The sequence below is a fragment of the Anas platyrhynchos genome, chromosome 6, assembly GCF_047663525.1.
Source record: "Anas platyrhynchos isolate ZD024472 breed Pekin duck chromosome 6, IASCAAS_PekinDuck_T2T, whole genome shotgun sequence".
In the NCBI taxonomy this organism is placed as follows: Eukaryota; Metazoa; Chordata; class Aves; order Anseriformes; family Anatidae; genus Anas; species Anas platyrhynchos.
In genome coordinates this window covers 37429798-37442116 of record NC_092592.1, presented here as the reverse complement: position 1 = coordinate 37442116, position 12319 = coordinate 37429798, and the positions used below count along the sequence as shown (strand labels likewise).

The window sequence follows — 12319 nt, the reverse complement described above, 5'->3', positions numbered from 1 at the left end:
AACAGGAGTGCTACAGTTTTGCAAAATCTTTCCTCCTTGGAAGAAAGAGAGGCTGTCTGAGGTGGTGTCATGAATAAATGAGCATATTTCAATTCAAACTCTTCTGTGGTTTGAGGTTCTTGGTCTTTTGTTTTACAAAATATAATTTTGCCAAGTTGGGCCTAGGAAACTGTGCGTGAGATTTTATGCTTTTCTACATTTTAGCCTCTAATTTTCTGATCTGTATTCCTGCTGCAGCAGAAATCCAGTAATCCAAGCCAATTCAGAGTAGAACCTGGCAAAATATGAGTGTTAACTCTCTGGGGAGCTGTCAAATTGTGCAAGTTTTTTGAGGAAGGTCTAGAGATGCAATCATTCTCAATGTATGTTTTTTTCAATTTCTTGACTTTTCACCAACTGTGCTCTATTCACAGTCATTCCCATGATATTAATTTTTGATGTATGGAAAAAGTGCCAGACTTTGAAGGAATGGGATTAAAGTATTAGGAAAAAATCAGCTGCTGTATACTTTGGCTTGTGGTGATAGAGAAAGCTTTCAATGTCCTGGCAATTTTTTGATGTTTCTTACTATATTTTTAAAACAGTGACTTTTACAATAATAAAGATACTCTATGCAGCATTCAGTACATTGTATCTTTCTAGAAGAGGTGTTATTTGGTCATTTGGTCATTTGCTATTATTTGGTCATCGATACATTAATAAGTAATTTCTGTGAATTACCATAGGCTAACCTTTAAGAGTTATCTGCAGGGTTACAGTAGCATTGCTGTAGTGGGTGGACTTGCATGAATTTGGCATGCGGTTAGGTTGGAAAGAAGACTTACAGTTGCAGGTGCATTACCTGAAACTTCACCCTCTTGATTCTTCAAAACTTTGTCTTCACAAGCAAAGGAATCTTGTTTACTCATCTGGTTAGGCTCTAATTTAAATTATTTTCCCATTGGTTTTGCTATATAGTACTTTCTCACTGAAAATAACAGAGCATATGGAAAAAAAATATATATTTTTTTTGCCTTTTTTCAGTCCTATTTGTAGATCAGCTTTCAATTGATCCTCTAGTGTTTCTGCTGTAGACTGGGAATAGAAGGAAAGAGTCAAGGAAATGGAAAATAAATATGTGGTAGGAAACATGGGCAAGGTTAAAACTTAATATTGTTTATTCCATAAATAACTAAAATACTTCAAATTTTGCTTTCTATGCACTTAAGAAAAATGCAGAATAAACCCACTTAGAATTATATGGGGAGAAGAGTTTTGAGAATTTAGGTATTTTAACATCAGAAACATGAAACTTAAATATGTTAAGCTGTAATGTATTATAGGTTTTCCATATATAGTTTTCCATAATTTCTTGAAGCATTTGTTGTTTCAGAAAATAAACACCATTATTCCTCCTACTAATACTTTTGCTCTCCCTTTCCCCTCCCCCAGAATAACAACTCTTGGTACTGATTTTTTAAAAGAAAAAAGGAAAAAAAAAAAATACTTTTCTCTAGAGGTGGTGTCTTTTGGCTGTCTTGAAACAAGATAGAATGATATTTAGCTTTTAATATTTGGCTTTTCCAATAATTTTAAATGAAATCGAGATGACTGTGGGAAGGAAAATGATATATCATATCAACCTGACAACCACTGATTTGACAAAAAAAATTACACATATTCCAGACATTCTGAATAGAACAAATTAAGGAATGATTTTGTTTTCCAAAAAGCTTAGTTTATCTCTAAAATCATAATAAATTTACCTGGAACGTATATCAGGAAATATAAAGCTAAGCCTTGACAGTCTTAGCCTGTATTTTGTTTTTGTTTTTCCAGGTGAATGGCCAAAGCACTCACATGAAAAGTCAAGGACAGAAAAATTGTTTTTGTTCAAGCCATGTATACACCTTCGATGTTACAAAACATATGAACTATAAATTATACCAATACAGAAACAATTGTGCTCATTTTAAAGTAAAAAAGAACTTAAACTACCATAAAATTTTTTAGGAAAACAATTAGAAATATGTAATTTGTGCAGCGGTTTCTCTCTCTAAGAGATTCATAGACAAAAACTAGTCATCAAGCAATTCCATTCTCCATAATAGAAAATTAATCAAGTGGACACAAAACATTTACTGGTGCTTTCTCCTCTGATGTGATTTTTTCCCCCCACTCTTATCTTGCATCTGACTCATGATTTGCCTGTCTTTTGCCCTTCTCTGTAGCCTGAGGATGCCCTTTTGCTTTTCTGTTGAAATTTAGCAGAGTAGCTGTCTAGCAAGCTGATGCCTGTTGCCTCCTTGCTTCTGTTTGAATCAATATGAATTGATTTGTGCTGAAACAAGAATTATTTCAAGTGTGTCGTTTCTTTGAGCTTTGTTTTTGAAATCCTGTATACAACTGTGGAACTCAGATTTCCATGTTCTATGCATATGTTATGGTTAAGAATCTTTATATCTGAAATAGCTAAAAAGTACATGAAAATTCTTTTATTTTTCTTCTTAGACCCAAATAATTATTACCACAGAAGAAATGAAATGACAACCACAGATAATCTTGACTTCAAGCATCACAACTACAAGGAAATGAGGCAGGTAGGCAGAGTCTACCTACTTGATAATTTCCAAAATACGTTCCACCATTTTGCTTCAATGTGTAAAAGTAAAATTCTGTGTTCAGAATAGTGAAAGTCTCCAACAGAAATTGGAAAATTTTCTTTTCTGGAATTGGGAATTCTCCATCGGAAATCTTTTGTTGACCAGAAATCTTAAGGAGGAAAAATAATAAAATCCTGTTGGTATGATTTTAAATCTACCAGCACTGTTAATCTTGTTTCTTTAACTTCAAATAAGCAATCTTTTTGTTGTTTTTGTTGTGGTAGTGTTGTTTTTTTAATCTTGCTTCATATCACCACAGAAATAGGTGTGGGTTGCACTAAGGAAATGTTTCTGCCTGCTTTCTCTCCAAATATAAAGATAATGTGTTTGGACTTGAAGTGTGTGAATCATTTGCTGTGTGCTGAATTTTCACTATATTTATGCTGCATGAATCACCGTTCATTTTTATTGAGCAATTGTGTACTGAGTCACACACTTATTTCAGTAGAGATTTCATGGCCTATATTTCTTAGCACAAAGATTAGACAAGTAGAAACTCAATTGGCATAATTACTGTCAAGAACAATAAAGTAAAGGGTATTTTAGATTCTCTTTGCAGAAAGACAGGTTGTTCAGGTTAGAAAGATCTTTAAAAAAACAAAAACAAAAAAAACAGTTTTTAAACAGGATGTTTTTCCAGTTTTCATGCAAGTATAAAATTTTCAGCTGTGGTCAAGAGCTGGTCAGTTGTGACCTATCATTGTGTTCTCCCATGGTTTGTATTTCTGTGGGTCAAAACAGTGTATTTAGAACTGATTGAATTTAATTGGGTTCTGCTGCTTGTAGGTAGAAGATTGTGGGCTGGGTTGCAACAAGTCTTATATCCTCTAAACTGCTCTTTAGTGATAGAGATTTCTTTCCTGAGTATAAAATAGAACAGTATCTGTCAATTTCAGAGTTAACTCCATATTATTACTTTTTTTTTTGTAACGCAGTGTTGTTATCAGTTTTATTAGCTGCTTCACTGCCAATCATCTCAGAAAAGCACTGTTCTTTGAAGTTATTTATCATAAACATTGAGGAAGGAGGAGGAGAAGAGTGTTCCCTGGGCCATGTTTTGGAAGCATTACATTACAATGTGCTGAGTATTTGTGGGAGGGAGTAATTTTCTCAGTGTCAGGTTATTTTAATAGAACTCTCTGTTTAGGAAGATGAAATTTATAGTACCAATTTTTTCTCTCGAAAGAGCCCTCAGGAATCTCCTTCCAGTCAATAGGAAAACTCACTGTATCTTGTAGTCAGAAGTAGGGATTATTTTGTATTCCAAGAAGTATATACACAATGTATTTATACTGTATAGCATGGTTTTAAAATGGCTGACAGATATCCCTGGAAATAATTTGAGATGGACATTTGAGTACATCTTTTGCCTGTGTATACTCGAATCAGTTGTATGAAAGAATGGAAAACCCATCCTTTCTAATAAAATGAAACACCTGATTAAATTAAAGGTATGAGGGAATCCTGCAAAAGTATCTGAAACGAATATATTTTTCTGTATTAGGAGTACCTATTCTAAAATAGCTTTGAACTTAAGAAGAAGGTGAATCTGAATCTTGTCCGAAGGTTCAACTTTGTTTTTGTAACAGAATGAAATATCTAATTCCTATCATATCTGCCTTAGGAAATAAGAGTGCTAATTTTTGAATCCAGTTAACTGGACATGATTCTTACCTTTGGGAAAAGTCAGGCTACAAGCACTCCTGAAGTCATGTTGGTCTTCATGGCAAGATTTGTTTATGGAAGTGATGCGATGGTAATGCAGAAAATTCTTCTGTCTTGAGCTGTATATGTTACTTTATGAACATATTTATCAGAGGGCGAAACAATGAAATCTAGATGAGTAGAGCAAAACCCAGGAAGCATCTTGGGTTGCATGCAAGGCCAGATTGACTCTCTAACTCTGAGCTCAAAGAGGAGGCAATTTCTGGTTTGACCCTAAGCAGAGCAAAGAATGCAGAGTTTTTTGTACTTTGTTGCAGGACTCAGACAAAAGTTCTCCATAGAGGATAAAAAATAGCCCTAAACAAAAAGTCATTGATAGGAGAGCCATTTTGCCTCCTCTAAGTTTAGATAGCACTCAGACTTACATTCAATAAGACTTTTATTCAAAACTGAACAATTAGATCTTCAGACATCGGTTTTTCAGGGCTGCTTCAAAGAATGCTTGCAGTCTTCCTAAAGTGCTAATAGGATAAATAATAGGTAATGACAAACAAACAGGAGCTGTCAAATAGGATTTGCCAATGAGCATAACTCTGGAAATGTTTTACAATCCTGCTGGCTGTTAATAAAGCCCTGATGGACTATAGTCTTCAATTGTCTTTGACAGTTTGCATATGTGAAAAGAAAACACTAACATTTCAGGTGACCTATTGTGCTGCTTGTAGGAAATAGGCACGAGAAAAGCAAACATGAAATATGTTTGTTTCCCATTTTGTATTTGTATATTAACACATAGCTACCTTACCATATCTGCACTGTCAAAAAAAGGGCTGACATATAGCTCACTGCAGAGGCCAGGAAAGTTCTTCATTCAACTTAGGAAATAAGTCACACTTGAAATTAAACAGATGGTTAGGAGTTTACTGAGGCCAATACAAATATTTTCACTGATTATAGTGTGTTTCAAACGTGGTTCTAGGCATTTTTCTCGCTAGGAATGAAATTTAACATATTCTTAACCACTTTCCTTAATTGATGCCATGGATATCCTATGCCCATGTAGTGCCAGGCACAAAAAAAGCTTCTGCACTGTAGAATGATTTCACAGAGATCTCTGCAAGGACAAGCTTAACTTCCCTATTTCAAACTTATAGAGCTGCATGGTTGCAGGAATGCATCAGCCAGAGGGAAGCTTCCTGCAGTCTCAAGAGTAAGGAGAGGAATGGTTAGGCACAGAGCTGAGACAATTACATAATTTACACATTAGAGGAAGAGGATCTTAGCCTTATAGAATAGACCTATTTTAAATTCAATATTTGTACTCATTGGCAAAGTGTGAGGAAAAAAATATCTGTGTGGAGAAAAAATGGTTTCTTGTCCAACAATGATCCTTTTCATCCTACTGTCAGGATGACTACTAATAATCCACACACAGTAGAACTTGGATTAATGATGGTCTGTGAGGCCCTAGTAAGAGCTCCATGGCTCCATATCCATTGATAGTATTTTTGGTTCATTGTGAGCAGGTTCAGGTGCGGTAGTTCTTGACCATGGAGATTTAAAGTGGTCTGTCTCAAAAAAAATAGGTTTTGACTTGTTAAACATTGTGCCAGAAGATGTATAACAATGTTCTCTGATTCTTATGTGTGTTTTAGCTGGAACAGCAAATGAAGGTATACACATTTGCATACACCAAAATCATTAACAAATAATAATAATAACCAGTGGAAATAGCTGGGTATTCATAATACCAGCACATTAATGATAACGATATCTGGGTACATTTTTCAGATGAGTGCTGAGCTTAAGTTTACAAAAGAAATTGTTTCTCATGTGTATAAAACTAATGTACAAGATGAACAAACCTGAAAAAAAATCTCTTTGGTCTCTGCATGATTATAAATAGAAGTGAAGTTTTTTATGAGAGGAATTTTAATGATGTTCATTCCAATGTGAATTGTGTTTCCACTTTGAATTGCTAAATGGTGTCATGGGAATTGGACACATCTAATTAATGTATTTTTTTTAAATCATCTGCTTTGTTATCATCCAGTATTGTCTCTATATTAACATTGTTTGAGCCGAGGTTTTTTATCCTCCTGCAATCCTTCTTCAATAATATATTCACCCTTGTTTACGGAAACATTGTCTAATTAATAGTGCCTCGGGTTCCAATTTACGGTAAAGTCCTTATTTCTTTCTTTAATCCCTTCCATTAAAAAAAATCAAAACAGATAAATTTTGTCATTTAAAGCTACTTGCAATAACTTCTTAGTAAGAACACATCTTTTCAGTCTCGTTTGTGAATTTTAATGTTCACTTGAAATGTCACAGTGAAAATTGGTTTTGTTTGTTTGTGGGATGATTTAGACAGCAGTTATCTTTATCTGGATGACATCTGTGTACCTCCATTGATTTAAACATAACTACACCCCTTACCGTGACCTTCCTTATGCACTTTATTAAGCAGTATGGCTATTTGATTATGTTTTGATTATGTCATGCAATATCTGTAGAAATGATGAAAAGATTTTGTCTATAGATATGCCTTCAGACTGGTTGTTGGTATTGCCATTATTTTTTTTCTGAAACCTGGTAAATCAATTCAGAGGAATCTGATATACCAGTTTTGCCTGGAGTATATTGTGCTATGTTTACAGGAGACATTCAGATAACACCTATCTTGCTATTTTGGCCACAACAATACTGTCTACAGTAACGATTTTACACCTATGAAATTTCATATTGTCATACAGGGGTGGGCTTGATTTCTGTCTCAGTGGTGGTGGCAGCTGTAATGAGAATTCTCTGGGACAGTGCTGTTTAAATGGATGGTATTCTTTATTTTGAATGAAATCATCACTACATAGGGTGAAGGGGAGAGAAATCTTTACTGGGCAGTGTGTCTGTGGGAACCTGTGTTGTATGCACATTGCCATGCCGTTAACACACTTGGGTCATCTTGAGCCAATTTAGCTGTATTGATCACAGAGCATGTAGGAAGAAGTGTTGGGGTGTCTAATCAGCCCCCAGCATGTAATGTTTTGAGAACATGTGTTTTATTACCTCTTGGTAGTATAGGAGTAATGCAGGATAATTTTATTTTGCTTTATTGTTATTCCTGTTAGACTTACCCATTTTAGTTGATTTTGTGATAATATTGGATATGCGTAAGAAAGAGCTGGAACCCCATCTACACTCTGCTGTTTCAGCAGACAGTATTCAACTTGTTCCAGCTGAACAAGCATTATGTTATGTGATAGCAAAGCCATAATTTGTAAATTAAGTATGAAGCATTTACAACTAAGAAGTAAAATAGAAAATGAAGAGTTTCTGATAAAAAACAATTTGGAATAAAATAATTAATGGTCAATCTGTTGATGATGCATTGTCTAATTCTGTCTTTTTTTGGCAGTTGATGAAAACGGTGAATAAAATGTGCCCGAATATCACAAGAATTTACAATATTGGAAAAAGCCACCAAGGACTAAAGCTGTATGCTGTTGAGATTTCTGACAACCCAGGAGAACACGAAGTTGGTTAGGATTTAGAAAAACTAAATCTGTTGAAGGGTGTCGGGCTTTTTTTTTTTTTTCCCTTCTCATTTTCTGTATCTGCAGTAATTATCCCTGATGGAATTATATTCATGGCAGCAATGACTTCAAATGTATGTGGGAGGAACTTCAGTGCTAAATTTCTAAATTGGGAAGAGGAGGTAGAGCACAAAGAGAAAGCATTTTGAATGTGGGATCAAATTCTTTAATGATAATGAATTTTATTCTTTACAATTAAAAAAAAAAGTGAATTTTAGTGCTAGGGATTTATTTAGTTTTGAATGAGAATTTGCCTTTTTATATGGGAGTGTTTGCATTGCAAGCAAGGACAGGTGAGATTTTTCAGTGTTATTTCACCGGTGAGTGTTGGGGTATAATGTCCTACAGTAATATAGTCCTTCAGAACAGAAACTCATTCAGTCTTCAGTCATTCTGTGGAGATGAATAAAGAACTCACTGTGATCTGTTTAGGACAGCTGTTGGCATAAAGGTGACAGTGCTCTACCTTACATGTGAATGCCTCAGTAGGTGCCCACCCCATGCTAGGAAGAGTGTTGCAACATGCTCCTAAGACATCTCTCTGCTCTGCTGTCGAGTATGGAGCTGAGCAGATGACATTTCTCCGTAAACTTGGGGCTGATCTTAACCCCTGAATCTCTCACCCCCCTGTTACTGAGGGTAGGGACAGGGACTGCATCTTCAGTCAGGCTGCTGGGAGGGTGGACCTAGGCACAAATTATAGATTGTGCATTTTGGATCTATTGTATTTCATGTTTGCAAGTGTTATTCTTACAAAGGACAATTGAATTATGTTTTTTTGAATAGCTAGTGCTTTTCCTAATCATTTCTGACATATTTTGCTGTTGAGTGCAAGTATTGTAGAATTCAATATAATCTTGAAAAATATATGTGAACCTATTTTGTGATTAGTGAAGGAAAAGGAGTGTGTGAAGTCAGAGATCAATCAGATAATGTTACTGGCTGATTATCTTTTCAGAGCCTTAACATCTGTCCAAATGAATTACCACCAAGGTATTTTTCATGTTATTTTTACACTATCAGAATGTCTAAGATCTATGTTTTCAACTTTCAGCAGGTAATTAAAAATTTGTTTTTAGTAGAAAATGTTGAGATTTTTTACACAGTGGCTTTTAGACATTACTGATACTGATGAGCCTGTTGTAGAAAGTGTACAGAAAGTAATTATTTTTTTCTTATATATTTTCACCTATCATTTGTTCAGTTAAGGCATTTCTCTAACCTGTCTTAAGTGACAAATTGCTGATTGATGTTAATGAGATTTGAGTAGATCCTTGATCTGCTGTTCTGACTACAATTCTGGCCCATGTGTTTGACAGGTGAACCAGAATTTCGGTACATTGCAGGAGCTCATGGGAACGAAGTGCTTGGACGTGAGCTAATCCTTTTGCTGATGCAGTTCATGTGTCAGGAATACCTTGCTGGGAACCCACGCATTGTCCACCTCATTGAGGATACAAGAATTCACCTTCTTCCCTCAGTTAACCCAGATGGATATGACAAGGCATATAAAGCGGTAATATGGAGGAATTAATTAGTTCAGTTAAGTTAATGAAACAAGCAATTTATTCTTATTTTTTTCCAGGGATCAAATTTTACAAGCAATCAGAAGAAATAAGCTCAAAAGATAAAACCAAAATCATGCAAGCAAAAATAAACCACTGGAGCTTAGCTGGGGAAAAAGCATGAAACAATTTTTTTATGTGATATTGACTAGTATGAGGAAGGACATGGAAAGGAGGGGCACTAAGACTGCCAGAACAAACCATACTGAGGTGTACAGATCAGTGGAACACCATTATGGAAAATAGAAAATTCATGCAGCCTGTTTCTCATAGGACACCAATCTTAAGCCTATGAAAATTTGTGTATCTCTGCAGCTGAAAATTAATAGTGCACCTTTAAGAAGTGCACAGTGTCAGGCATTGTAATAATTCAGTCTGGAAGAAGACAGACAGCAGAAGGAAAAAATTCAGGGGCTCTATTCAAATGCACTGGAAAATCTTCCAGGACAGTCTATAGCTGCAGACTAGAATACAAAAGCTGCACTCACAGCCATAAAGGAATATGTTATCATCTCTAGTGCAACTCTGGAAAACCTGTCTTCAGTAGAAACCTTGAAAACGAAACAGAATGTTTTGTCTAGCCCCAGGTAATTTTTCCTGGCTTTTGTTTTATCTTATTCAAGGTTTCATGTAAAATAGGAAAAAAAAAAATCAGTTAAAAATTAATTTGTCTTTCTATTTCTCTGTATGGAATTACCTCTGCCACATCCCCAAACTCTCTTCTGGGGGACCGCATGTTGTCATGTTCTCAATGAACTAATGAACTTTTATTCTTTTTTTTTTTTTTTTTTTTTATTTTCATTCTAAGGGTTCAGAATTAGGGGGCTGGTCTTTAGGACGATGGACTCAGGATGGCATTGACATCAACAATAATTTCCCTGATTTAAACTCTTTGCTTTGGGAGTCTGAAGATCAGAAGAAGAGCAAAAGAAAAGTTCCAAACCATCACATTCCCATTCCTGACTGGTACCTGTCTGAAAATGCCACTGTAAGTAAAGCTGGTTTTGGAGAGAGGGGAATGCGAAGTCCAGGGCAGGTTGAAAGACTGAGCTTTATGCTTCTCAGGGCCATGAGCAGCTCGTAGGTGAAGTTGCATACCTGCTCCAAACTAATTGCTTAGGCTTCCTTGATAGTCAATGGAAATAAAATTACACAAGTATAATTAGGTCCCATGCAGAAGCTGCTTGGGAAGGAAAGGGAGGGTATTCCTGGAACATCATCTTTTCCCTGGGCTATTTGGAGAGCCTGGAGGATGTGATAGCCAAATCTGAGGCTGAAGCAAAGTAAGGGAAACACGCAGCAGGGCCCAGATCTGTGAACCAGGCTTCTCCATATCTTTGCTGCATGGATGAGCTCTTTACCAACTCAGTCACCATGAAGGTTTCTCTTATTTTTATTTTTTTTTCTTGATGTTGTTTAAAATAACATAATACAAAAACACTGCAGTGCCTTATGCTAGCCATGTTTAAGTTTAACTTACTTTTGCATGGCATTTTAAGTAACTGTTTATAGTGGCTGAGCTTCCCCTGTTTTGTGGGAAGGCACTTAACTGTGACAGTTCCATGGGCCTTAGAATTATTTCCATGTTTAAAATCCCTCATTTTGAGCACTTGTTTCAGCTGATGCCAGTGGGCACAGTCTGATATCTTTCTTGGTTGCTGCTTTAGATCGTTCCTTTTGCACAAATTACAAATGTTAAGGTTGTGTTAATTTTTGTAGATTGTCACTGGAATTGAAGATGAACCTGGCAGGCACCATAATTAACTGAAGCTTTTCTTCTTGGCCACATGTCTTGTGCTGGCTGCTCACTCTATGTTTAGCAACTCCCTGTTTACCTTTGAAAGAAGATTATCAAAACTTGCAGGTTGAAACAAAGCTCTTTCTCACAGGTGGCAGTTGAGACACGAGCGATAATCGCATGGATGGAAAAAATTCCTTTTGTGCTGGGTGGCAATCTGCAGGGAGGAGAGCTGGTAGTGGCATACCCCTACGACATGGTGCGGTCCCTGTGGAAAACCCAGGACTACACACCCACCCCAGATGACCACGTCTTTCGCTGGCTTGCATACTCCTATGCTTCCACACACCGACTGATGACGGACGCGAGGAGGAGAGCGTGTCACACAGAGGACTTCCAGAAGGAGGACGGCACAGTTAACGGGGCATCGTGGCATACCGTGGCTGGAAGTAGGTGTCTGTGGAAACTCCCTTGTGGCATTACCCTGTTGAACGTGATAATGCCATCACTGCCTGCTATTCATAGCGGGGGTAAAGGTGGTGGAATGTGCTCCAAGAGGAATATTTCCTCATCTGAAAGCCTGTCATGAGGTATCAGCAAATTGACAGAGACTGTGTCACTAAATACCCAGTGACATTTTCATTTACCACCCAGGTTTCCAATTTATTTTGTTTATTATGTTAATTTATGTTTTCTATATGGTCTATGTATTTAACTGGGGAAATAACAACACAGCCCAAACCCTTTAGCAGGTGAAACCTCTCAGCATTTTGCCATCTCAGAAGGTGTAATCAGAAATCTGCTGCCAAACTGCAGAAGTAGTCAGTGTCACAGCTGAGGAAGAGACTCACAGAGAGCCCTGGGCCCCCTTGGTAATCCTCAGACAGGAAAACTAAGACTTCAGCCTCTGCTCACTGCATTCAGTTGCAGACTAGTCCCCAGTGATGTTCATTTGAGATGTAACAACATGCCACAGAAAGCTACTGCTTCCCTGCGCCCACCCTATCTGTAAAAGACTTGGACCACTCGTGCTTAAACTTTGACCAGGCTCCACAGGCATTTTTGCTGCCAGAATAAATTACAGACTGCATCATTTGCTGTGTGCCCAAGCCTGTC

The 12319-nt window shown here is 36.7% G+C and overlaps 1 protein-coding gene across 1 annotated transcript in view; it reads left to right on the top strand.

Moving 5' to 3' along the window:
• CPXM2 (carboxypeptidase X, M14 family member 2) overlaps nucleotides 1-12319 on the top strand; it is a 78211-nt gene that overhangs the window by 47185 nt on the left and 18707 nt on the right. The window contains exons 6-10 of the mRNA XM_005023173.6: nucleotides 2491-2579; nucleotides 7723-7846; nucleotides 9220-9416; nucleotides 10274-10453; nucleotides 11355-11652. Of these exons, the coding sequence (XP_005023230.3) occupies nucleotides 2491-2579; nucleotides 7723-7846; nucleotides 9220-9416; nucleotides 10274-10453; nucleotides 11355-11652 (888 nt within the window). The remainder of the gene's footprint in view (nucleotides 1-2490; nucleotides 2580-7722; nucleotides 7847-9219; nucleotides 9417-10273; nucleotides 10454-11354; nucleotides 11653-12319) is intronic.